The following is a 27,845-nucleotide window of genomic DNA, read 5'->3' on the forward strand; positions in this document are numbered from 1 at the left end:
TCAATATGTGAAGAATAGAGCATTGGTTAATCTGACTTTACAACGCCATACTAAATGATCTACTGTCTTATTTAAGCTCTTTACTGACTCCTTAAGTTGTCTCTGGCTGTAACCTTCGCTCCCACAGACAGGTTCTGTTTGTCATTCCTCGGACTTGGTGACTTGGTGACTTGGTGGTGAGCTACAAGACCCTCCGAGGGATCATCCAATAAGCTTTTGCGCTTGTTGTTTTTTACTTTACTGACTTACTTTTACTTTAAATTATTAAGTGATGTACCGTTTGGAGAGTTTGCATCTCAGCAGTAATAGTCCTGGTAAAACAAAGGTTAAAAAGAAAATTAGAATATGGCGTCCAACGATGATAGGCTTCAAAACCCTGCTTCAGAACCAGATGTTTGATGTCACAGAAGCTAAGTTTGTGTATTATACAGTTAAAGATGCTAACATTACTTAAGCCAAAGATTAAGATCAATGCCTGAGCTGCAGAAATTTAAAATGCAGAGCCTAAAATGCAGAAAAATAAAGACAAACCTTAGTAAAGTGGATTGTAATATCCTAAAAAAAGCAACCCTTAACACCCCTAACACAAACACACTGAGATTCATGGGCCTCATTTATACCAGTTAGGGTTCTGACTTTTATAGATTGTTTTTATGGAAAGAGGAAAATGTCAGAAGTTAACAAGAAAAGATGGAGTTGTAAGACACCACTCAGGTTTAATGAAAAATGTATTTGTTCATAAAATTGTTTACATTATAGTTGGTTTATATTACACTAGACTAACAAGGTTTTTATCTGCTTATAAACTATCTTCGCTTGGCACCGTTTAATGTAACACAGCAAAGAAAAAGCTTTTTGCAGACATCAAGCCGTCTTGACAAGGTTTTTAAGACAGAACAGTTTGAGTGCTGTGCTTTACTCTGGTTGCACTGCATGAATGACCTGTAGCCACAAAGATTATAGTCAAGATACCTGCCTGGTAAAGCTTGTTATAATGACACAAGTTTGGAATACAAAACAGTCTCTGCTTTAGCTGGTTGTGTAAATGTATACGAGTTATCCTCTGAGGCCCCCAAGCCCAGTCCAAGTGCAAAACGTCCCAGTAAAAGTCGTGTGAGGAGGGCACGTAGATTACACCGTCCTGTGTCCGTCGCTCTTCATATTCGCTTAATCCCAAAGTGCTTTTACAGACAAGGACGATCCCTACATGGAGTCTCCCTGTAAGTCTATTACAGTCGCCCTCACCTTCACCCCTGATGCACCAAAATCCAGGAAAGAAGAAGAGGATAATTGAGTGTTTGGAATCAGAAGCGTCTCAGCTGGATCTGCGATCAGTTTCCTGTAGAACACTTGGCTATACAGAGACGTATAGATGACAGAGCACGCCACAGCAACCACAATAAAAAACACAGCACAGGAAGCCATTACTAAACTGTCCCACTTCTGGATTTTCTCCCTCGGGATCAGCGCAGACTTTGTCGTCACGTTGACGCAGTCTCGTCTGTATCCGAGCTGTGCCGCCGGTACCTCGACACAAACCTGGTAGCTCGTGGAAGGTTTCAGGTGTTTGATGCGGTACTCTTTGACATCAGCAGGAAGTCGCGCTTTGAAAGGCATCCCAAGGTGGCTCCTGTCGGCTAAATTAGACCATTTCAGGAGGGATACCATACAGCCTGAACTCTCCCAGGAAACCATGACAGAGTGAGACTGGACGGATGTGATAAAAACATGTACAGGTTGGTGAGATGTCTGAGAGGTGAATCCGTCAACTGAAACCATCACCGATTTCAGAACTGCTCCGACGAGGTTGTGAGCGATGCAGGTGTATGATCCAGCCTCCTGCTCAGTGGCGTCATAGATGTCGAAAGTCCCCTCAGGATGCATGTAGTACTTATCAGAAACACTCCCAGGTAAGACTCTGTCGCCCGATGGCGTCACCCAGTAGATCTCCGGCTCTGGTTCTCCAAATGCCCGGCAGTGCATCGACACGGAGCCGCCTTTTACGACTCCCACCTGGTCTGGGAGGCTCCCAGGTGAGATCAGAGGAAGGCAGATCTCTGTCATCTCCCTGAAATGAACTTGTCGAACGTGCTGGCCTTGATACTCAGGAGGCTCCACGCAGAACAAGGAGTCCGGCTCCATGAACCGAACGGCCGTCCTGTTCATGTTGACCCAGCGGATGACGCAGTCGCAGCGGATGGGGTTGCTGTGCAGACTCACCTCTCTCAGATTAGGCAGTGACTCCACGGTGGTGCGGTGGAGCGCGCTCAGAGCGTTGCTGTTCAGCATCAGAGTCTCCAGCCGGGGCAGCTTGTGGAAGGCCCGCGGGTGGATGTAGGACAGCCTGGGATTGTTTGTAGCCTCGATTTTTGTCAGCTCAGGCAAGTTGTTCAGGGCGAAACCGTCAATGGAGACAAGCTCGGGCATGCTGTTGATGCCAAGCTCCTTTAGATGCATCATGTCCATGAAGTCGCCTCTCTGGATCCTCTCAATGGGGTTCTTGTTCAGATCCAGGAACTTCAGGTTCTGTGCTCTTGTTAGTGCGGCTCGGGGGACTCGGTTTAGGAGGTTGTCAAAAAACGAGACGCTCTCCAAGCTCTCAAGGCCAACCAGAGCGTTATCAGGGATCTCTGTTAAGTTCATCTTAGCGAGGACAAGGCTTCGAAGTTTATCCAGAGGTTTGAAGTTCACATCAGTGAGCTCCAGGATGGGGTTCTCTCCCAGCATCAGTATCTCCAGGTTTGGGAGATGCAGGAACCACTCGCTGTTCACACTCGTCAGGCGATTGGAATTGAGATGCAGCCGTATGAGCTTGCTCAGGCCCTGGAAAGCAGCCGGGCTGATGGAGATAATCTGGTTGTGGTTGATGTAAAGCTCCTGGAGGTTGGGCAGGGAGGAGAAGCAGCTGTCTGGGAGCTCCTGAATCCAGTTCTCCTCCATGTGGAGCGACAACAGCTGAGGGAGCGACCCCAGACGAACATCGCCCACTGAGGAAATGTTGTTCTGGGACAAGTCGATCTCTGTGATGTTGTCTAAGTAATCCAAAGTTTTCTCCACGTTAAAGATGTTGTTCGTCTGCAGCAGGAGCACTTGTGTTTCTGAAGGGAGTCTGTCTGGTAGCGCTGAGAGGCTCAGGTCATTACAGTCCACAGTAGCGGCCTCGGTGTAAATGGAGCTTGGAGAGAACCAGGGTCGTATCTCACACCGACACAAAGCGGGGCAATGAGCAGCCCCCTCTGAGGCCAGAACAAAAGCAGCCAGAGACAGCTCAGCCAGCAAACAAGCCACAACTGCTGTCTCCTTCATCTTGGCCCCGTATTCCCTTCAGTCAGTAATTGGCCCTCACGGAGTCAGCTGTTAGCGCCGTTAACTTCACAAATAAAAGCTCATTTGTTACTGCGGTAAGACAGAGTGGCTTTCTGCTGAGTCCTGGTCCCTGAAGCTTCGGCCGTGTTGTCTTCCAGCTTTTGGCACAGACGGGCAACCTTTCAGGTGTGTGTGTGTGCCAGGTTGTCGCGCTCACACGCTGCGATATGTCAAGGTCTCTGTACCCTTCAGGGAGCCCGGGTGCGCAGCAGAGGGGCGGTTGAGGAATGCAGCAGCTCCGGCTGGGGACGAATCACTCCACCTTCCATCATTATTATCCTCCGTCGCTGTCAGCGGTGTCAGTTTTCATCTGTGGAGGAAGGAGAGAAAAAGGAGCGATATAACTCAGAGCTGCTGAGAAATGAAGGCATACTGACATTTAGGAATATTGAGACTTATTAAATCTTTTCGGGCTCGTTTGATTTTATTGCTTCTCCTCACTTTTGGCAGTGTAAGTCATGATTAACCTGACCTTATGTATATTATTTGATAGGCCTGACACCATGAAGAGGTGCTGCTTGATGTTTTTACATCGCTGAAGGGCATGACGACTTTGTGGGATGATTTTTCCAAAGCAGGGAAGTTTTCACTCGTTGATTCAAGAGGCAAAACATTTCAAGCCCCAATGTTTTCCACCACGTTGTAATTAACAAACTTCACCCTCGCTTGAACCTCTCTGCTGTCGTAACAATGCACCTGCACGCACTCAACAAATCTCCCACACAACACGACAGTTTGCTGCAGCCTCCACGAGCCGCACCGCCACCAAATATATCTGTCCAACGAGCTCGCTGCAGGTTGGTCTCCTCTCCTGCTTTTTTGCATAATTCATGAGGCGCTGAATCAATGTTGTTGGAACAGGTGACAGGTCCACGCTGGGCTCTGCCTATGTCGACTACACATATTGATGTTTTGATTAATTCGTGACCTTGAGTGCAGGAGCCGCGGCCGAGTGTACGACAGTAGATGAAGCTGTCGGTAAAGTCTGGAGCTGGCGGCTGCTGATGAGGACAAGCGGTGACACTTCATGCATATATTAGCTTGTTTATGGCAGAGTGTGTGTACAGGTTTACACACCTGAAAGAGTTCCTCTTGCACTTTACGCCCCACCTGTCTCTCCGAAGGATACGACTGAAACAACGAGCAAAACTAACATAGCTCTGGAAACTTTCTGCACTCTCAGCTCCTCTCAGAGATGTCAGTCTTTAAAAACAGCTGAAATATAAATACCTAACGCTTGAGACTCCAGCTTCCTTTAAACACGAGGATTTGGTGCAGTTTCACCCGAGGCCAATCACACATTGTCGTTGGATTGAGTCTGGTTCTTAACACACAGATTAAAGTGGAGTTATCGAAGAACGATCCGTACTCCGAAACACTCTTTTTGTGGATGCTATAGCTCTATTTTTAATCCCTGGCTTCAAATAAAAGTGCTGCGGACACAATGCAACAACTGTAGAGCACCATAACAACAGTCCTTGAATGTCCTTTAGTGCAGTTTCACTAAATGTGTCAAACATTTCACCAAGCGCCTGTTACAGGATGCAGTACTTGTATTTTGACCTCCATAGCACAAACAAAACATACGTTTATTAAACTTGTTATCATCAGAGAATTATTTGAATCTCTTGTCGTCCTGTCTTCATCACAGAAAATTTGACAAACATTTATCGTCATCGTATCCTTTAGTAACACTGACTGTGAGCCTTGCAGTAAACTGGATTGCATTTTCCACTTCTGGGTTTAGGGAAATCAGGTCTGTTGAAATTGTAATCCTGTTTTTATGTGCAATAAAAATCAAAGTAAAAGGGAGAAGAAAACATGAGAAAGTCCCAAGGTTTTTCTTATATTAAAATAATAATAAAAAAAACACTTTAAAAACTCATTAAAACAAAGATTAAATTGAAAAAAAAACAGTTGAAACAAAATCAAATAAAAACTTAAGAAAAATGCAAAACTATCAGGCTCAGGGAGTAACGAATAAAATGGATTGATACAAAATAACGTAACTGTAATCTGTTACAGTACCAAAAAAAATGTAATCAGATTACTTGTATATTTGATAAAAACTAAGATTATTTAGCAGGATAACATTTTAAAATCTAACAGGATATACTACAACGCAGCAGACACACAGTGAGCACGCATTGTGACACTGTATGACGCAACACCACAACAAACCAACATGTGAAGGGACCACCCACGTAGCCTCTAGCTGTAGGTAAACATAACGCAAGCTAAGGTCGTTCATCATTATGGCAACTGCCAAGCAAAACCTTCACTGGGGGAAAACTGTAGCATCATTTTGAGTTTAAATCAGACAAAGGAACATTATAATACAGTGCAAACTAGCATCCAGGAACTCCATGTCCAACTTGAGGAAAATCTACAGGTACGAAGACAAACTGCTAATGTTTGCTAAAACACACAGAAATGTAGTTAGCTTAAGTCCCGGTTTGTTCACAAATACAGTTGATGCTCTTAACCCATGTACTAGAACAGAGCCTTCTCTGTTTCCCTTGTAAAAGTAAAATATTTTCAGTTTATTTTGAAAAGAGGAGCAAATTTTTGGTTTGCTTTGAAAAAGCATATTTTCTGTCAACTTTGTAAACAATACTGTTTTTAGCCAAACACTTGGATAATTTGGAACCAGTAGGTTTACTGCCTAAATTTACTTTATACTTTGAATTTTCTTTTTCCCTTTTTTAGTGCATGGCTAATTCAGTGTATGGCTGCACGGTGATGCAACGGTTAGCGCTGCAGCCTCACAGCAAGAAGGTCACTGGTTTGATTCCCAGCTTGGCTGGTGGGCCTTTCTGTGTGGAGTTTGCACACACAGAAAGTTTGCATGCCCCTCCAGGTACTTTGGTTTCCTCCCGCAGTCCAAAAACATGCTCATCAGGTTAATTGAACACTCTAAATTATCCGAAGTTGTGAGTGTGTGCGTGAATGGTTGTCTGTCTATGTGTCAGCCCTGTGATTGACTGGCGACCAGTCCAGGGTGTACCCCGCCTCTCACCCTATGACAGCTGGGGTGGGCTCAAGCCGCCCCCAACTCTGAGCAGGATAAGCAGTTCAGAAAATGAATGAATGAATGAATGAGTATATGGACACCTGATTTGTTAAAAGTGTAAAAGGAGATTTTATCGTTTTGTTTCTCTCTAAAAATACAATGCAGCAGGTGACACAACTTTTATACTCTTTTGTCTTTACATGCATGTTTGGTATTGAAGTAATCCAGAAGTAACTAAAAGTAAGCAGGTACATTACTTTAATATTGTGATTGTGAGTAAGTTACTTGTAACATTTTTTAACAGGTAACTTGTAATTGCACAGGATTACATTTTTAGAGTAACCCTCCCAACCCTGAAAACTGTAACAACCTTGGAAAGTTTGTCTTACGTCTCCTGTTTATGTTCGTAGTCTTGGAGAGCTGTGCTCAGAGCAGGTTCAAGAGTGCTGTGCAGCACAAAAGTTTGGGGTCACAGAGGTCTCTGCTCTCGCACCACTTGTGCAACAATAATCTCAACAAAGCAAAGCATTGTATCGGGGATCTAAATCAGTGAATATTTAGTGCTACAGAAAAGAATCTGGGGACCAGAAGTGTCGATCTGGACATCTCTACTTTAAGGTTAAAAAATGAAGGCCTGGACCGCACAAACATGGATATATTCCTAAACGCACATTTTCCTGTCCAATGGGCCTCTCAACCACACAAACACGGCAATTTCACCCACATAAACAGAGATTCTTGTGACAAAAAAGTGAAGAAATAAACAAATATTCTGTTGAGTGGATCTGTCCAGCAGTGTTAAACAGAGATGGTGTTGACGCGATGATGCGATGAAATCAAGCGCCTAGCAACAAGTCACTGTTGCAATGGTTGCCAACATTAAGAAAAATGGCCGGCGTTTACCGAGCTATTTCTGTGTTCTTAGCACTTTTTGCCCCCATTACAGCTCTACAGATGAATGTAATGTTGATGATGATGATGTTGCTGACTGCACATGCTCATAACATTCTTCTTCTATGGCTTTCACATTTTGCTAACCTGCCACTTATCAGCCAGGCATGGCATTGCAGTCTTCAGAGGTGATCGTTTTCAGTTTTGCCTCTTTGTATGGACAGAGATATTTCTGTGGTGTGGACAGAGATTTTTTTTCTTTTTTTAAATGAGGAAAAAGATATCCGGTCAAAATAATCCATATACGTGTGGTCCAGGCCTCAAAATCTGTTTTAGGATGAGAAAAACTTTCCTGTCATGTTGGAAACTTCACAAAGCATAGGCGTCATTTTTCACCTCCAGAAACTGATGGCAGGGTTTGAGCCAATTTATGTACTTCAGTAAAACAGTGATGATTTACATAAAGTCATAAAGTTTGAGGACTTGTTTGCGGAAAATGTCTCACAATCAAAGGCAGACATCGCTCCAGACCTTTGTTCACGCTCGTTTGCTTTAATTGTATATAATTTGGAATGCAGGACTTATAATTGGGCCCTTCTCTTTGAGGAATGATGACTTGTTTTTTCTTAAGATGAGACTTTGAGTACTTCCATCACATCTCTCTCTTTGTCTCCTTCTCTCCTCTGCCATCTGTGAGCACCACACACACACACACACACACACACACACACACACACACACACACACACACACACACACCCAAGCTGCTCGGTGACAACGACGTTAGAGCAAATCAATCTTTCTTAACAGCACAGTACTCCTCATTCTGTCAATATGTAATCAAGCGATACAGGATAGTTTTTGTGCTTTTTTTTGCTTCACGATTGCGTCTCATTATTCCTCCACGTCTCGCTCCGGTTTGCAGTGTTCCTCGGCTGTTTTGTTTTGCTCTTATGCAACGCACTAAAAGCCCTGCAGGCATCTATCTCCATCACCCAGAGAGGAAGCAAGCTGCTGCACGGCGTCTAACGTTACAGTATTATGTCAATGTTTCTCCTCAGAGATGGAGAACAGCACAGTTATGTACAGTATTTAGGTAGCAACAAAAACAACTTCTATGCTAATGAAGAGAGCATGCTGCGAATGCTAAACGGAGTGTTTAATAGCGGATGTTTTTCTCTTTTGGTTGGAGAGTGAGCTCTCAGGAGACGGCAGCGTACGCTAATTTAATTTCTCCTGTTTGCTTCTGCGATGCTCACACACTCATTTCCCTCTTATTACTTAACAATAAGAGCCTACAGTGACTTCTCTCATTACATCTAGCTCATTCACACAGCTGCATAAAATGGGAGTCAGATTGGTGTCTGACTTTCATTGATGCTGTTGGTATGTTTCATGAAAGTTTGACAGTGACAATATGTAACAAAACTGGCAGCTGTGATTCCTGCAGAAATGAGGGGGAACAATTTGTCCATGAAGATAGGAGTAGTTGTCAGTGGAGCTCATTTTAACCACCATCATCCTGCACCTCCTCTCCCCGGGGTGAGTTTATCTTCTCATTTAAACGCTGAATGGATGAGTGGAGTCGTCTCCTTGCAGCCTAAAATTAAACCAATTTCACTGCTCCTCCCAGAACAAGAGTCCTCTACATGTCTGGATTCAGATGTGATACTTTAAAGTTAGCTCAGTTCATCACAGATACTCAGAGAAAATCAGGTCAAAAAGTGACTGCAGTACACCACCTGACCAGTAGAGGGCAGTTGATGAAATATTCCTAAAAGCTACATGATTCCTGTGAACAAATGTTTTTCGGAGTTGTCACCATGCGCCAAAGACCCAGGTAAATTATACAAACCAGGTCAGTGACTTAGGGAGAAAAAAATAAAGGTAGTTGCAATACACTGCTAGACCAGAAGAGGGCAGTGAGACAACAATGAAAGCCTTTCAGCAAAAATTACACCATCGAAATCAAAGGTGGGCCTGAATCTATGTGCAGCCTGTTGGCATGGAGGATAATTAGCCTGTGCTGGTTTTATTCATGCTTTGTTTCACTGCAGATGGATTTGTCGACACTTTAAGGAGACAAGCGCTAGTGGCATAGTTGTCAAAGGTCAAAGTCCTTTCAGAAAGCCCAAAGCAGCTTCTACTGGCGCTTCGACTAAGGCATGGTGTTTCGGCCTAATAACAAACCCATTGATCAATGCCCTTCAGATGTCGTCCCAGACGTCTCTAGATTGGCATTGAATTCTTATCTGGTGGATAATTTGACACAAATTAAAACTGAACTAGGATGCATTCTCAAGGACTTCCTTTGTGTGGATATCCACTGACGCCTTCAGCTGAAGGTCTCCAGTTTACAGGGTCACTCTTTAAAGATGCTATGAAGAGGATCTGTTTTGATCGTACTCCCTCGCCACCTTGTGGCCTGGAGTCTCCACACACTGTCGTAAATTACTTTTAGCGAAGTGTGTGCTTGTTTTGGAAATAAATGGAGATCGGATCAATACAAATTTTCTTTGTTCAAGACAACTTTTTACTGGATACAATGTGCAGAGTTAAGGGACTTATCAATATAGTTATGTAGCGATATGGTTTGGATGTGACATCAAGCAAACGTAGCAACTGTTAGCCCAGTGCTCTGATGTATCTGTAGGTTAACATGACAACAAGTAAACACTGTCAGTTTGTAAGTAGTTTAGTAGCCCTTTTGGCGCAGCTGGCAGCCCGGTGCTCTAAGACAGTGGTCCACAACCCCCAGGCCGTGGCCTGGTCCGTGGGTCAATTGGTACTGGGCCACACATAAAAAATACTCGACTTACCTTATTTCAGTTTGATTTATTATCTGATTCTCAATGATGTTTGATTTTGAAAAATGACCAGATTCTCTTTGTCATACCCGTCTATGACTCATTCTTGACACCAAACCCCCTAAGCTAGCAAAATGGACAAAAAACAAACATATTTGGAAAGTTTCTTTGGGCAGTGAACATATTGTCTGACATTAAACCTGTCCATGGTGCAAAAAAGGTTGGGGACTGCTACTCTGAGTGTTTGCAATGTGTAACTTCAGTAAATCCTGGTTATGTCCTGCCAGTCATCTACCAAGCGGAGGTAACGTAACCTCACTCTTCATTTTTTTGATAGACTCTCAAGTTTGAATCACTTACAATTTAGCCCCGTATTATAGAGTGATACAGCACGAGCTACAGGCTAATTAGCCTTAAGCTCGTTTAGCTTTCTTCTGCTCTTCTGTTCTTTTTCTGTCTGACAGTTCAGCTCTAGTGTCCACCATCACTACAAAATTAGCCACAGAAATTGTTTTCAGCAGAGAAAAACACAGATCTCTGTGTTTTATCTCTTCTCTCTTCTAAACTTCATCAGAAGGCGTGGTGTTGTTTCAGAGACCTATACATGCCGTAGATCAATCTGGTCCTGAACAACCCAACCTGGAAGCTAAGAAGCAATAATTTAAAATAACCTGTAACCAGCAATATTGGTGCTGATAATCTCATTTTGAAGTGTAGATTACAATTTGGAAGGGAGCCTTTTTTTTAAGATCACTTTCAAACTCCTCACAGCCCCTTTAAACTGGAGCTGACGGAGACAAATTGACACCATCAGGCCTCTCAAGGTTCCTGCTGCTGAAAGACATCTAAAGCTATAAATGCAGAACACATATTTGGCCTATTTATTTTACACTGCAGCCATTATTGACTTTTTCAGAGCACTTGGTTGAAGCAAAATACTGGAAAAAATGTCAAAAGTTAAATCACTAAGTTATTTTGACCAGAGAATGTTTAAAAACATGGCAGAGGAAAAGAAAACGTGGGTTATTTCATTATGTTTAGGTCCGTGCTCTCCTCTCCATCCCTCCCACTTCACATCCCGACCTTCACATCTCTTCGAGGGCTGCCCTAACCTCAGAAGTTACAGGTCTTTGTTTCTACATTTATTTCAGTAGTAGTAGAAGAAGAAGCTATTCCTGCTGAGGGAACCATCCACTTGATCTGTCCGTGGGCTGAGTGTTTCACTCTGCAGATGCAGCACTTAAAGACACTCCAACACAGAGAGAGATAAAGAGTCTCCTGTTGTTGACAGAAGTATTTAGCGATGCATAATACGGCGTGCATACAGACCAGAGAGCAGCCCGGTTTGACCCCACAGGACCGCCAGGCTGAGCGCTTTTTAAGTGCTGAGTATTGACATTCAGTGAAAGGATTAAAGCAGCACAAATGTAAAATATTTATGTATTTCTTATCCAGCAGAGAGAAGGAGAGGGGAGCCGAGGGCCGAGCTCTCAGGGCGCTGCTGTCCTAATGTGGCAGACGTCTCATAAAGTGGTCCCACTCCACCATGTTTTATTCAGCACTCAGAGATTCACAGCGCTGCACACACCCAGCCGCTAACACACTGCAAAACTGTCGTCATCTTCAATGATACTTCGAAACCTCACTCTGCAGATCATTGGCGTGCCTTTGCTTTGGCTGAATGAACTCTGGGGACACTGGATCTCTCTTAAAAACCAACGCTGGAAAATGTCACGATACATTTTTAATCAAGAAAATAAGAGTATCTGAGAGGCTGGCATTTGGGAAATATAAAGTCACTCACCTAAAGCAGTTATTGACCTGAATGTTAAAGATCCTGCACCTCTGTAACTTTCACTAATTCAAACTGATGCAGGTGTTTAAGGCCCTGTCAAGACCAGAAAAGCTCAATTAATAACAGAAAAGTCTTCTCAGTTATTAAAAACCGCTTTTGTATGACAATGGAAAAACAATTTGCACATGAATCCACTGAAATGATTTAAAATTCATGAACAAGCCTTTCAGTTATATTATAATTTGCTTTTCTTTTTGTTGAGCCTCATAAGAATGAAAGAACAGGGTCTGGGGACATTTTTTTTCTCTAAAAACAGGATCTGTTGACTTAGTTAACAACCATATGTGCCAGGAAAAAGGCTGAGGAACACTTCCAGTGTGTGCTCTGGACTCCGAGGGGCTTTAACAATTGATATGTGACTCAAGTTCACAGATCTCAGAAACAAAAACAGTTTCTGAGTTGATTTATTCATACTCTTTCCACAACATAGTTTTGGCGAGCCAGCAAGGAGAGTGTGCATGTAAGACCAGTGTGGTGAAACACTGCACCCATGCAAAATGGCGTTCCTGGTTTCTGGCCAGTTTACACAATGACAGTACAGTCTGAAATATGAACTCTTATAAAGTTTGTCTGGTTGCATTGATTTGGATTGTGACTCACCAGCTCCACTGTCAGGAAATGGTAATACAGTCAGTGGACTGGTAATACAGCTCCTGGCACAACACCAGGGTTAGTTAGGGGTTAAGTGTCTTTCTCAAGGACACTTGGGCTTGTGGTCTGAAAAGGAAGAAAAGGAAGTCTTGGCAAGTCGTCCATAACTTTTAGCTACATTTGCTAAGTCAGAAGATGAATGAGTGGTTCTCCACATGGACATAGGCTTGGTAATGTCGTGCATTTGTTTCATAAGAAGCATCATGAAACAATGGCAGTCGACTTATTGAAAACGCTGTCTCAACCTAGCTTTTGATCAATTTAGAATCAGGCAAAAATGCAAAGCTAAGGCACTTTCCAAATTAACCCTTTATCAACCAAGTAACTATCAGCTCTTCTTCTCTTCTTTCAGGAATACTTTACATTTTTTCACCTGCCAAAATGGTTAAGAAGTTACAGTAAAGTGAACAGCTTGCATCAGTTATTGCCTGTTGCACATAGATTCCTTTGCAGTACCGTAATGACTCCGATATCAGCAAAAAGCTTATCTTATTTACAGTGGCCAATACATGTCAGCTGATTTGCAAAAGGAACAACATGAATGCAAACACCACAACGTGAACGCAAAAGCCACAACACAATGGAAGTACAGCAACAATGGAAGTTAAGAGGACAGTTTTTTCTTACGGACACAAAGTTGTGAAAGTAAATAAATGTTTGTTTTCCTTTATAACCAAGCAGCAACCTCCGGTCTAAGAATATGAGAGAATGTGGAAGTGCTAAAATCTGCTGTTTCTCGAGCGTCCGCTTGAGGCTGGCTCTGGAAATACTGGAAGTCACAAACACACCAAGCCAAAAAAGCAGTTTTCAAAGCAGAAATTAACCTATTTACAGCCTGGTTCAATCAACCCTTCCTGTCTGAGTCGCTAATTTCACTATCAGCACCCACTGTACAGGGAGTGACTTTTTCAATCAGAGGCACAGCTGAGGGTCATGTGACCGACAGGTGCCCTATTACTCTACGAGAAGACCTTGTCACTACCAATATGGCCGCTACAGCCAATGTGCTTCATTTATCGTTTCAGAAACAGATGGGTGACGTTAGTGAGACTATGTCCATGTTTTATACAGTCTATGTCTATAACTTAGGATACGATAAATATAGCTCTAATGCAAACGTGAATAAAGAAATATAAGTACAATAAAGTATAGACAAAGTTAATCGTTTACTTGCTTTTTATAACTTTTCTGTGTCAGTAACCTCTTTTAACTTCTGTTGTGGCCGTAATTCCACTGTGTTGTGGCTCTCGCATTTGTGTTGTGGCATTTATGTTTGTGTGTCTTGGCTTTTGCATCCGGGACTTTTACTCTTGTATTCATTTTGTGGCTTTTGCATTCACGTTTTTGCCCTTGAATTTGTTTTGTCCTGTTTGCATTTGTGTTGTTGTTTTTGTATTTGTGTGTTTTGGCTTTTGCATTTTAGTTTTTTGCTCTTATATTCATGTTGTGGCTTTTGCATTTGCTTTTTTCTCTTGCATTTATTTTTGGCTTTTATATTTGTGTGTTTTTGGCTTTTGCACTTGAGTTTTTTGCTCTTGCATTCATGTTTTTGCCCTTGAATTTGTGTTGTCCTGTTTGCATTTGTGTGTTTTGGCTTTTGCATTCACGTTTTTTGCTCTTGTATTCATGTTGTGGCCTTTTGCATTCGTGTTTTTTGCTCTTGTACTTGTGTTTTCACTTTTGCATTTGTCTCATGGCTTTTATATTTGTTTTTTCAGCTTTTGCATTCTAGTTTTTTGCTCTTGTATTCATGTTGTGGCTTTTGCATTCACGTTTTTGCTCTAACATTTTTGTTGTCGCTTTTTCGTTTGTGTTGTAGCTTTTGCAAATCGTCTGGCACCCACTGGCCAACATACTTATTTCTTAAAGGAGCAGTTTGAATTTTCCCTCTAGCCCAAGTGGTTAATGAGTTAAAGTAATTTGAAGAATCTGTAATCAAATGGACACCAAAAACATCTAACATGGGACTCTAAAGCGGATTTCATGGTCAGACTCAAGTGGACATCCCAGGACCTGTGGTTTTTCACTCTTCCGCACTGGCCTCATGTTTTAACACCAGAGATTCTCACTTGTTTTCCAGGCTGAAGTGACACCATTGAGCAAGGCATAGAAAGCTCCAGTTCACAGTTATAAAGCGACTTTGATCATCCGTCTTAGTTGAGATGAAACTCTTTGTGTAGAAAGTAACAGGAGGAAGTTGCAGGATAAAAAACACTTGTTTTGTTCTCACTTCACCATGTTAGTACGTCTTAAAGCTTTATGAAACATCAAGCAGCATCAGCGTTCAGAGACAAGGCTTGTGGTGTATCTACAGTGCCATGTTTTGATTCGCTGTCACAAAGCTGCTGTATGAGTTTCATCTAGAAACAGGACGACAGAGTTCTTTTCCCACTTTAATGGCCCCTTGGTCTTTCACTATTGTTTATGATCTGCTGAGTTTTTACCATTAAAACATCACGACATCTCAGTTTGACCCCAGACAGCGAGCTGCTGACCTTTAACTCCTCAGCCTAATAAGAAAGTGCCTTTAAGCAACTTCCTGAACCACCAGAGCTCAGTGTTTGCTCTCTTGACCCTCATCTCAGGCCTCTGACCTCCCCGCTGGCGAAAGGAAAATGTATTTCTCCTCCGCAGTGAGGGAAAAATCATGAAATGAGCTCATGTGCTTTTAGTGCTCAAGGACATCTCACACAGCAGATCTCAACTTCAATCCAATTTATTCCTTAAGCACGCTCAGAGCCGCTCCAGACGAGATTTTGAAGTAAAAATTCATCCTTTTTATCTGCAAAGAGCGTCAGTGTTCTCCATTTGTCCAAATTAGTTTCTGCTGTCAGTCTGAAAGCTGGAGGGATTTATTTTACCCTGACCGCAATCTTTGTCTTACCTTAAACCTTAAGCAGGTTTCTTTTGGTGCTCAATCCTTTCTGCTGTAGGTAAGGTGGAGTGATAAACCTGAAAGCACTCTAATCGGTTTAGCGGTGATGCTTTGTGGGACAGGTGCACACAAACCAAAATTTGTTCTGTAGATTTTGGTGTGTTCGGAGGTTTAGGGCCAAAAATGTCTCAGCAAACTGGATGTGACAAAGAAGATGTGTCATGCCTTATTTCTAAAAACTCACTAAAATGTGATTGCAAAGAGTGCAATTCCCATAAAGCCCAATTTTTAGACATCCATCAATCGATCAGTGCCGATTTCCTTAATTTAGGGGGATCAGTAATCAGCCCATCCTTACATATGAAACTGATCTACCTCCAGGAAGATCTGACAGCCAGCCATTATTGCCTTTTGCTCTGAGACCTAAAACTCTGGACACTTTATTGGTTGTTTAAGTTAAAACATACAGATTTTTTTATTTCACAGATATTGTTCATTGATTTTTAATAAAATAAGATTGGAATATTGAAGGTATATGCTGTCAGTTATAAAAAATAAAAAATGAAAATTGGTATCGGCAGGTCAGGCTTTTTAAGATCGGTGATCAGCCAGAAAATTGTGATCGGTGCACCCCTTGTTACAGCTGTATATAACATTCAAGTTACCAAGTGAAAAACTGTCAGCAAAAGTCAAAGTGTGGTTGAAGCATGAGCCTTAAAAAAACTCTATAAAATAAACATACAATTTGGAGAGTAGAGAAAGAATGTTGATTTATAAATAGTAAATAGTTTGGATACTATTTGAAAGAGAAATACAGCCTTTAAACATTCTGTTGTCTTTAACTTTAAAGCTCCTGTATGCAGCTTTTGGCTATATCAACTTTGGCGCCCTCTGTGGACAAAACCATACTCCTCCACTTGTTTCTTCCTTTCTTTCAAAACTTGCACATATTACTCGCTTGAACAGTTTCCTGAGTATCACATTCAAAAGAAACTGTCTCCCATATGTAGTCTGACACCTACCCTGCGGCATAGATCTCAAATAATAAAAAACTCAACGTTCAAGAAACACATAATTTAATCAGTCTGTTGCTCATCAAGTTGGTTGCTTCCATCATTTATAGAGGGAAACTGGTATGAATTTTATTCTTTTCCATGACCAGCCATAAAAACCTCACAGTAGCTTTAAAGAGGGGGTATCATGCTAGGCTTCAGGCATTATCTTGTCCCTCGGATTGCTCAAACTCTTCTTACTGATCTCAGAATAGTATTTCAGCTTGAAGTGTACTTGCGGCAAACTAAATGTGGCGAGCCAGCCAGTAGAGTATTCATGTAGGCTGCACTACTCATAGAAATACAAACTAGACAGAAACCACTCTATCAAAAAGGCATGTTACTAGCAAATGATGACACAAAATAACATATTATTGTAAATTATGCTTGTGTAATTATATTGTGGACATTCCAGTTCTTATCGGGCCACGCCAAACACAAACTCATGGCTCATTGCATAATACTTGCGTCCTTTTTCGGGCATTACATGACACTCACTCAGCTCACTCGGATACATAATTCCTCTACAGTAAACCCAAACACCCATCTCTCAGCTGCCTCTGGAACTACCATCATGTAAAGTTTCCTCGTGTTAGCCAGTTTCACAGACCACGTTGATCCCTCATTGCTTCACAGTCGACATGCTTATTCAAAAAAAGGGGGAAAAGAGAAACGACACATCAATCGGAGAGGATTATGTCCTCCACCTGCTCTGCTGAGTGCTCAGTACATCTGCAGTTCATAAGAGACTCAGTGTGAGGGGTGGCTGACGTCAACACTCAGTAATCAGAACCAGGGCAGAGGTTTTTATGTCTGAATACATAAATGAGAGTTGATACACGAGAGGGAGGCAGATGCAGTGAGCATCGACACAGAAAACACAAGTATTTATAAATCTGGACACTTGGTCCCACGCATAATGGTGCTGATTTTGGCAGATATTTCAGATTTAGCCTTAGTGTTTTGACAAAAACACCACTTATTTCTAGTCACAGTCAAGGCTTTTTGACCTTCTTATCTTCAGTCAAGATTTAGTCAATACTCATGTAAACCTTTTCTTAGAGTTAAGGTTGTAACAAGTGTTTAAATCTGCACTGCTTCAAACAGTTAACACAACAGCTTGTATATTATCTAAGTTGAGTAATTGAGCAATCTTCAAAGACAAAACTATTTCCATGGACACTGTGGCTCTATTTTTAATCTCAAGCTTCAAATAAAAGTGCCATGGACACAATACAAAGACTGTGTTGCACTAAGATTGTCTGTCCAACATGGACCTGCAGTGACTGGCCCGATTCACTAAACTGAACCAAACACATGGTAATGCATTGCTTGCACGACGACAGATTAGACACCGTTGGGATAATATTATGGGTTTTAAATGTCTAATGGTCCACCATAAACATTTTCAGCTTGTTAAAGAAAACAAAACCTATGTTATGAGATTTTTTTTATCATCCTTCAAGTATTTTCCCTGTCTTTGTCACAGAAACTTTAGATGGATGAAAAATAATGGTACAGCAATATATCACTATACTTTAAGCTGTGATAAAGTATCGATATTTCAACTCTTAATATCAATATTTTTCGAAAATAAAACTTCATATTTTAGGTGTGTTGGAAGTGCAATACATATTTTCACACCTCCACTGCAGTAGATAGCGCTGAAGAGCTACTCCGCTGTATGTTCCCCATAAACTATAAAATAAATTTAATATCAACGCACTTTATGTTTTCAAGTTAAGTGTGAGTATGACACATTGCATCTGACTTTCATTATTTTAAACACAACCAAATAGAGAAGTCGTTTTTAATGAAATAGTTAACTGCATAGAATATTCTAATATATTGTGATATCATGATATTATTGTATTGTGACCAAAGTATCGTGATGCCTATTGTATCGTAAGGTTCATGTCCATGCCCACTACAAGAAAAAAGGCTTGGTGACCTTGGTGATCATCATTAATGAAATTAACACTGACGCACAGAGTGCTACTTCAGCTGAAAACAGCATGGCTTATGTTGTTGAGGGTCAAAACAAATGTTTTTTGACAATTTAAAATACAAGAATTTAACAATAACACAAAAACTGCAATAACTTTGGCACGGTAGACCTTCCATGTTCAAATTTAGGGATGGGTACCTTTCACATTTGAAACGATACGGTACCAATGCTTGGTACCTGGCAATTAGTACCGGTACCCAATGGTACCAATTTCCAGTACTTTTTTTGTGTTTATGTGGAAAAAAAAATTGTCTAATGATAAAATATATGTTTCTTTCAATTTAACATATTTATTCTTCTATATATAACCTTGCAATAATGTGTTCACGCCCAGCGTGGAAAATCGACTATTCTTTCACTCTCTCACAGTCACAAGGTTGTGTTTAGGTACCTAAACATGGTACTTTTTGATTTTTTGTGGATTGGTACCTTGTACTTTTGACAAAATTCAGTCAATATCTATAAAAGAACCTAATTGGGTACCCATACCCATTCAAAATATCCGTTTATTTTCTGATGTGGTATGGTAGCCTTACAGAAGACGACGTCACAGTCCAGGCACAGCTTACGACTTGTATTGAAACACAATAGACTACGCAAAGTGCTGAAATGAATGTAAACTTTTACTAAAGCCGCGTTTCCACCAAGCAGTCCGGGTCGGTTCGTCTCGGTACGGTGCGCTTTCAGCGGCGTTTCCACTGACTCATCCCGGGACGGATCCCTAAAAACCGAGACGAGCCGTCCCACTTTTTTGGGACCCTTTCGTATGGGTGCCAGACTAAACCGATCCGCTCTCGGGAGGTGGAGCAACACACTGCAGACGGTTGATTGGTCAAAAGAATCGTCACTTACCCCGACAGCGGCTGCATTTCTCCTGGCGGCTAACAGTCTTCTCTGAAACGAAGCTTGATTGTACTTTGTAACAGAGAGTAACATGAAAATCACAGAGAGGATGAAATGCTGCATGTCTTCCATCCGTGCTCTTTGTTTACTGTGTCGCGTTTTCTTCTTTGTTGGATTTAATAGCGGGGTAAGCTGCTACAGCGTCGCGCTATTGTTTACCAGCTGTGGCTTCCGGCATCCGGCTTACACGCCGCCCACCACGAGAGGGCACAGTTTGCTGTGGAAACGCAAACGGGATGAGACTTAACTGTCCCAAACCGTCCCAAACCGTACTGAACCGACCTGTACTGCTTGGTGGAAACGCAGCTTTAAAGCACCCCCTGCTAGACAAACTCCATGATGACACTCTGAGGAGTCTTTCCTGCATTTTGTGTGCTTTGAAACATGTTTTGGTGACATCAGGTGGTAATATTGAACAATCATCAAACTAGCTTGACAGAATCCAGATTAAAGACTTTAATTTGGTTCACCAGGTCATGCTACCCACTGACACACAGCCAGGACTCTGTGTGCCCCCTGTTTCCTGTCTTTATTTGATTTCTCTGGATGTTATCGGCACGGTACTGACGGCTTCCTAATAAGATCACTGTTTCCAGACTAACTCTCTCCTCCCTCCATCTACCATTGATTTCCCATTAAAACCAGTCCCATGTGAGCCCCTTCTACCAGTTAGTTCCCTCTTCCTACACGCGCTCCTCGTTAGCATCACCAGAATCTCACACTTAGCCTCGTCTCCCCGGAGTCGCACTCATCTCTTTAATCAGATGCCTGTCTACCGTTAATTAGCCTCACACACATGCAGCACACACACTGTAAACACACACAGTTTGACAGTGTGACCCCTGTTTGTTGGTTCAGGGCTGTACATGTGTAGAGCTGCAGTCACCTGTGTGTTCAGTGCAGAGGAGGTAGCACAGATGGGCTTTTATATCCACTCTGACAGGTCGCACTGCTGCTGCCTCACATCTTCAGACTGGGAGTGTGTGTGGGCTGGACCCCCGACGCCCAAGGTCACAGGCAGATTCAACATTACTTAAAACAAACTCAACAGGATGGAAATTAACTTCACTGTGCAGCTCACTGAGATTACTTCTAACTAACCTTTGGGTGCCAGTGTATCAGATCAAACTACGTCCACTGGAAGTTTTTGTTCTTGTCTCTGACAACATCACAAAGAGGATTAAGATCATTTTGTCAATTACCTCACAGGACATGGGAGTTACTGAGCTACCTAATCATGTCACACCTGTCATGTAGCAAACATTTGTGGCCCTGCCTGTTTATTCAGGCTACTGTACTGCTAGTTTTGGACTGTGACTTACACCTCCCATCCACTTGATTAGGAACACCTGTCCCAACTGCTCGTTAACTCAAATATCTAATCAGCCAATCACATGGCAGCAGCTCAGCTCATTTAGACATGTAGACATGGGGGAGACGAGCTGCTGAAGTTCAAACTGAGCATCAGAATGGAGAAGAAAGGTGATTTGAGAGACTTTAAATGCAATGTTGTTGGTCTACGTGTTTCACATTTTTCTCACAACCATCTCTAGGGTTTACAGAGAATGGTCCCAAAAAGAGAAAATATCCAGTGAGCAGCAGTTCTGTGGGCTAAAATGCCTTGTTGATGCCAGAGGTCAGAGGAGAATGGACAGACTGGTTGGAGCTGATAGAAAAGCAACAGTAACTCAAATAACCACTGGTTACAACCGAGGTCTGCAGAAGAGCATCTCTGAACACACAACACGTCCAACCTTGAGGCAGATGGGCTACAGCAGCAGAAGACCACACCGGGTGACCCTCCTGTCAGCTAAGAACAGGAAACTGAGGCTACAATTCACACAGCAACACCAAAACTGGACAATAGAAGATTGGAAAAACGTTGCCTGGTCTGATGAGTCTGGATTTCTGCTCCACATTCAGATGGTAGGGTCAGAATTTGGCGTCAACAACTTGAAAGCATGGATCCATCCTGCCTTGTATCAACGGTTCAGGCTGCTGCTGCTGGTGTAATGGTGTGGGGGATGTTTTCTTGGCTCACTTTGGGCCCCTTAGTACCAACTGAGCATGGTTTAAAGTCCACAGCCTACCTGAGTGTTGTTGCTGACCATGTCCATCCCTTTATGAGCACAGTGTACCCATCTTCTGATGGCTACTTCCAGCAGGATCACGCTCCATGTCATAAAGCTGGAATCATCTCAGACTGGTTTCTTCAACATGACAATGAGTTCCCTGTACTCAAATGACCTCCACAGTCCCCAGATCTCAATCCAATAGAGCACCTTTGGGATGTGGTGGAACGGGAGATTCTCATCATGGATGTTCAGATGACAAATCTGCAGCAACTGCGTGATGCTATCATTTTAATATGGACCAAACTCTCTGAGGAATGTTTCCAGTACCTTGTTGAATCTATGCCACAAAGGATTAAGGCAGGTCTGAAGGTTTGGTATTAACAAAGCGTGCCTAATAAAGTGACCGGTGAGTGTATTTCACTCTGTTGGCTGGTCCTTGTACCCTGAGCTGCTTCTGCAATAACAAACCAGTCTGCTTCTGCTGCTCTGTATCGACTTTCTTAATTAATACAATAAATAAAACTCAATAAATCTCTCCAGAGCTTTCAAACACTCATAAATATACAGATAGAGCTTTCTCTGTGGTGTTTGAGGTGAAGGCTGCAGGCTAACCAGGAGGTTTTAAACCACTGCAGATCAGATCAGATCCAATGTTTGCCTTCAAGGTGAATCAGAGGAGAAACAGTCCTGCACAAACCCTCGCTGACGTCTGATCGTTTCAATCAGAGAAATAATTCTGTCTGTGTGATACAAATCCATCTGTAAGGCTGTCTTTTGCAGCAAGTTGGTAAAAAAAATAAAATCTGACTGATTTTCTGGGACTTAGAATCAAAACAAAGTGAAATATTAAACACGAGCTCTTATAATTGATGCGTTCAGTCATTACTGGAAGTTGCTGTTGGTGTTTGGCAAAATTCAGCTATATTTCCTGATGTCTTAAGACCCAAACCATCTAATTCATCTGCAGTTTCTCTTCTGCAACACTTTAGAAAAGATAGCCTTGGAGATCTAAATCCATTTCTGAGCTCTCCCACCTTGAGACAGAGCCGAGCATGCGTCATAATTTACGTGACAAATGAGTTTCTATCACTATTTATCACAGACTGTGTTTGTTTTCTGTGAAAGTCTCCCTGAAGCATCCAGCTGAGAAATGGAGGAAGTATTACAGTTTGGAAAAAAAGTCATAAATCTCTTTAAATGCATCGACAGACTTCAAGGAAATATTGTTTTTTGCAGAGCGAGTTTGTGATGATTGCAGAGCTGAGACGTGATGATTACTCAGTTTGTTTTTGCAGCAGATAAAGGTCATGTTCGCTGTACTTTCTCAGGTAAATATGGAGCCTGTAACTGTGGGAGTTATCCTTGAATTTAAAGATCAGCAGAGTGGGTGTGACTGGACTCTGTGCCCTTTAATGTGACACTTTTGGGCCGATCTGACAGGGACAGAAAACCTTTTAAAGGGTATCGTCCTCCCAAGGTTGATCAAAAAGGCAACTGAACTTGGGAAGTTCTTGAAGACGTTTCACACCACTTTGAAAGATGCCTTCAGTTCTAACCGACAGGTGGATGGAGCAAGAAAATATAAACCCCCAAGGGTCGTCCGTCTACCAGTGAGTCACATGGTGGAGTTAGCAGAGGTGTTAAACCTAGAGTTACAGTCAATACCATGACTCTACACAAACTATTTTAACCAAAATGTGAGTAAATGATAAAATACTGTGCAAAATGAATTTTTTGTGCATTCCTTTCATTTAAAAAGTGAGGCGTATTCACACCGGTAACAGAATACCAATGTATGAAGTTATTAGAGACGTTTTTTGTGCTTGATTTTAAGTATTTTACCTCGCTGAGGAATGGCTGAGGAGAGATAAAAAATGTGAGGAGTAGAGAAAGAAAGGGAGATGATCGTGATCAGGAGTCAAACCAGATGCCGCAAGAAACTATCGCCTCTGTATACACTCTCTTACACAGCAAAAAACTGAAACCCCATCAAGTGTTTTTGTCTCATTTTCAGTAGAAAATGTCTTCTTAGACATAAAGTGAATCACCTGACTCGTCCAGAAAAATGTCCTTTAAAGTTATTTAAAGACAAGAATGAGGTCTGAATTGCTTGTAACAAGTTAAAAAAAAATCTGCAAATGGAGTAAGAAAATAGTTACTGGTGTTTCGAACATTATTCTGGTTTTAAGCAAATTTCATAGATTTTTTTTCTTATTCCATTGTTTTTTTTTACTTGTTACAAGCAATTCAGACCTCATTTTTATCTTTAAACAACTTAAAATAAGACATTTGTCTCAGACTGATAGGTTAAATGTGGCTCATATCAAGTGTAATAAGACAATTTTTACTTAAAACAAGACAGAAACACTTGATAAGATTTCAGTTTTTTTGCAGTGTACATTGCTTGGCCAATGGCACAGCTATTCAACGCTCCCTCCCCCATAGGGTCACAGTCGTGCAATAAAACAGTAATAAACCAACCAGTTAATAAACCTTTGAGGGAGCTGCTTTGATTAAAAGATGTTAATTTTCTACGACCACATGCACATGGAAACTCTGTTTTCAAAAAGTTTCCCTCCACGCTTGATTTCTCTGTCTCCAATGGTTAAAAACGTTCATATGAGCATGACAATAATGTGTATTTATTCTGTTTCGTCAAATACCCTAGATCAGTGGGTAGCAGTGTTAGCTTTGACAGAAAATTCTGATTTAATCTTAGTCTCTTGAATCACACAATATTCAGTTTTAGTCATTCTGTAGCCCAGATGGACATTTTGATACTATTTTGGGATAATTAAGCATTATGTTATAACATTACATAAACCTGGACCGTGGTTTGCAGCCAGTTTTATCTTTTCTCTTACATCTTGCCTTACCAGTTAACTGTTTGTTATTCCTCTCTTTTTCAGGTCTGACCTTGCTCTTCTTCCTAGATACTCTTGTGTTTGTACCATGGACTGTGTAATAATAAAGGTTGGAACTTGAGCTCATGATCTTTTTTAAGCTACTGCATGTGCACGTGCTCGTATGTGTCGTCAAGGTAACAGGTGCCTGTTTATGAGGAAAAAAAAGCGAGCAAACATTTCAGTTTGTCATTTTTCTTTGGATGAAAATGTCAGTTATATTTCGTCACAGTCTTCTTCATCATGCTTGACTTTTTTATTGATTCTTTCCTTTTTTTTCGTCCATGAAAAAGGGTCATCGACAAATATTTTTCGGCATAGCCTTTGTTGACGAAATTGACACAGATGGGTAGAGCAGGAAACAGGGTAAGAGTGGGGTAAACATGAAGGGAAGGTGCCTTGATCCAACCCAACTGCTCAAGGGGCTTGCCTGTACACTGCTTAGCTGTACTGGCGCCCCTCTTTAGCATTATTTGAACTAATCTAAATCAAATCAAGTGAGTAAAGCTTTCTTTAAACATGAATTAGAACCCAGGGAGCGTAGATAGATAACCAAAAAATTTTGGGTAACACCCTTGGAGCATAAACAAGCTCCATCTCCGAAGGCATTTTCCAAAACTCTATTTTTTTGGAGATATGAGACAAAAATCATTCAGTGTTTTCAAAAATTAGAATGAGAACGGCTGGTGCCTAATGGCCAAACTACACCAGATGCGTCCCCGGTCCAGCTCCTCTCAGTCACAGCCTCCAGATCAGACAGGTCTGTATTCAAGTCAACTTGTTAACTCAGACTGCCTCCGCTCTGTTGCTTTCCAGCTGTGTCCCTGCTCTCCAGATCAGATGGGCAAGCCTCCTTTTTTATTTTTGGCTGGATGCTGGAGCAGTGACAGGTCAATTTGCACCAAGCAGATTGAGCAAGACAGGAAGTTGAGCACAGAAACCATCTAAAAATGCCTGTTGACTTCAGAAATTAAACAAACAGTGTCAAACCAGATTGTCCTTAGCTTGATGAACAACAAACTGCCTTAATGAGTGGAGCCAAGCCTGAAGTCGAGAGGTTGGAGGTTTTACATCCCTGAGGATCATTATTTGGGTGGGAATCAAGGGAACTCCTTGGTCTCCAGCTTTCTTGAAGTCCTGCTATATGCCGGACTGACACACAGCCACTGTGAGTTGACGGATGAAAGAGCAGGTAGTCAACACACAATGGAGTGGTGTCAAACCAGAGACGCAACTGGCGTATTCCTGGCGTAAGACTAACAGCAATAGGTGGCTGAGTCATCAGGCATTGGATCTGTCCACTTCTATAAACTGAGCTCAACCAATGTTGGGGTAGTTGGGAGGCAGGGGGTAGCAGATGGTTCAAGAAAGAAAAGGCTACACGTCTGCACAGAAACTGCACATTGCTGAATGCAATGGAAGTTTATCCTTCTTGGACCCTTTATAAACAGACTCCATGAAGCGAGAGTTTATTTTTCAACATAGTTTTATCAATAATAGACGTTTAAATCAAAGTATAGCAGAGTAGTTGTTGTAAGACTTTTGGACTCCAGTGCTTCTCGCAAACTATAAACTTGTCTGCAGCTCTTCTGTGAGGTCAGTAAACAGCCTGTGTGATGACGTGTTGATGCTTTTAATACTCAGCATGGATGCTTTGGCTCTCAGCATTCAAAAGTGGAGCTGTCTTGAGCTTGAACAGCAACCACATGTGATAAAAACAACAGGATGTATTTCTGACTAAAAGGGCTCTGTCACAAATCTGTGCTCCTTTCTTGATCTCTTTGTCTTCTCCTCTTGATGCAATTTATGCGATGAGGACTGTCTCCCATGCAGGGAGTAAATATCCAGAGAAAATGGACTGCTGTCATTATTAGATCAAGTCTCACTGGAGTAATTCTCCCGTGGTTGTCAGCTAATAAGAAATAATGTCCTGTTTGTGAAGGTTCTTGCAGTCCTCTGGGAGTCATGTGATGAAACTGAGATAAACACTGACGTATGATTTGAGGAGCTGCGTCTGTAAACTCTGCTGAGGGAAGCCGAGCGTTTCTTTGACCCTTTAAGATGTGATGAATTTGAACACTTACGGATGCCTGTCTGTGCACAGCGTTTAATTATGAGCGAGGATGGAGGGATGGAGGGAGGGAGGAAGGAAGGGAGGGTGGGGGTGAAGAGACGGGGTTCTGGTAAATTAAGCAGGCAGTGGTGGGAACGTCTGTCCTCCTGTTAGAGCAGATCGCCCTGCAGCCAAATCCTGCTAAACTCTGGCTGCACCCTCCACTCTCCCCCTCTCTGACTCATGATGCCACATCACACACACCAGCAGCATACGCCGTCTGTTCACACCTGCTCACACCAGAGCTGACGACACTTTCACCTCGTTAGCGCTCCGGAAGCAGCTATGGCGGTGCCTCTGCCTCCTCCGCCACATGTTAATTTGATCTCTCATCGATTTAAAGCTGCCTCTTGGACCTTTTCATCACTTTAAAACCTTAAATGCCTCCTCTTCCTCCTTCTATCTGCTGCAGCCTGTGTTGTTGCACATTCTCCCTCTCTGTGACTTCAGGGGATGAACCTGTGGAGTGACTCTGCCTCCACTTCGGCTCCATTTCCTCGCTGGGAAGGCGCTGAAGTGACAAAAACACTCAACACCAAGACCGTCTGAGGCTGAAAAAAACCTCCCCGTCCCTGTTTTCTTATTCCCCTCAGCTGTCAGAACTGCAGGCTGAGCCGCCACAGACGCTCAAGGACTACCGCAGTCCTCCCAACACACACACATTCACACACACTCCCACACACACTCCTACACACAAGTCATACAGCGATGAAACACTCACCGGTGGAAGCAGCATCCATCACGTCCCATGCAGCAGCAGATATTCAGCAGGTATTCCTGGCATGGCTGCTGCAGCGAGGAGCACAAGTGTGTGTGTCTCTTTTTGTGTGAGTGTGTGTGTGTGTGTGTGTTTTATTTATTAAAGCACACAGCGATGCATGCTAACATCCAGCAGAAGCGGCTATTTTCCTGTTTTTCCTCGAGTATCTCCAAGAACCAGCGTCTCCTCTCTTCACTGCTCAGCAGCTACAGAGATGTGAGGAGAGTGGGAGAGAGAAAGAGAGAAAGAGGGGGAGGAGGGGGGAGACTCAGAGAGGGAGGGAGGGAGGGAGGAGAGAAGTGGAATTAAAAGGAGAGAAAGAGAGAGACACTGAGAGTGAATGATAGGTTGTGTTTCCCGTCCCTCCATCCTCACTCTCTCTCCTCTGCTGCTGGAGAGGAGATCATCCATCACTCTATTACACACACACACACACACACACACTAATACACACACACACACACACACACACACACACTAATACACACACACACACACACACTAATACACACATCGATACGTTCCAGTTCCCCAGGGAGCGTCCAATGAGTGCTCAGCTCTGCGGCTGTGAGG

General features: G+C 42.4%; 2 protein-coding genes across 3 annotated transcripts in view; one reads left to right on the plus strand and one right to left on the minus strand.

Moving 5' to 3' along the window:
* The window catches only part of immp2l (inner mitochondrial membrane peptidase subunit 2), a 166,111-nt gene that overhangs the window by 114,162 nt on the left and 24,104 nt on the right, over window positions 1–27,845 (plus strand). The gene's annotated exons all lie outside the window — the stretch shown is intronic.
* Window positions 697–27,628, minus strand: lrrn3a (leucine rich repeat neuronal 3a). Of its 2 annotated transcripts, none has more exons than XM_074678150.1 (2): window positions 27,234–27,628; window positions 697–3,676 (listed from the first exon to the last, which is right to left on the minus strand). In XM_074678150.1, exon 2 carries the CDS (start codon window positions 3,304–3,306, stop codon window positions 1,204–1,206), a length of 2,103 nt encoding a protein of 700 aa, XP_074534251.1. In that variant the 5' UTR covers window positions 3,307–3,676; window positions 27,234–27,628; the 3' UTR covers window positions 697–1,203. The 2 variants fall into 2 exon arrangements, with proteins under 2 accessions (XP_074534251.1, XP_074534252.1); XM_074678151.1 differs by lacking the exon at window positions 27,234–27,628 and adding an exon at window positions 12,533–12,599.

The sequence above is a fragment of the Halichoeres trimaculatus genome, unplaced genomic scaffold, assembly GCF_033239565.1.
Source record: "Halichoeres trimaculatus isolate MK-OKI-2021-1 unplaced genomic scaffold, fHalTri1.1 fHalTri1_scaffold_10, whole genome shotgun sequence".
NCBI classification, from domain to species: domain Eukaryota; kingdom Metazoa; phylum Chordata; class Actinopteri; order Labriformes; family Labridae; genus Halichoeres; species Halichoeres trimaculatus.

Excerpts from the sequence above, each read along its gene's own strand:
- lrrn3a (XM_074678150.1), bottom strand. The coding sequence starts at position 3,306 with ATGAAGGAGACAGCAGTTGTGGCTTGTTTGCTGGCTGAGCTGTCTCTG.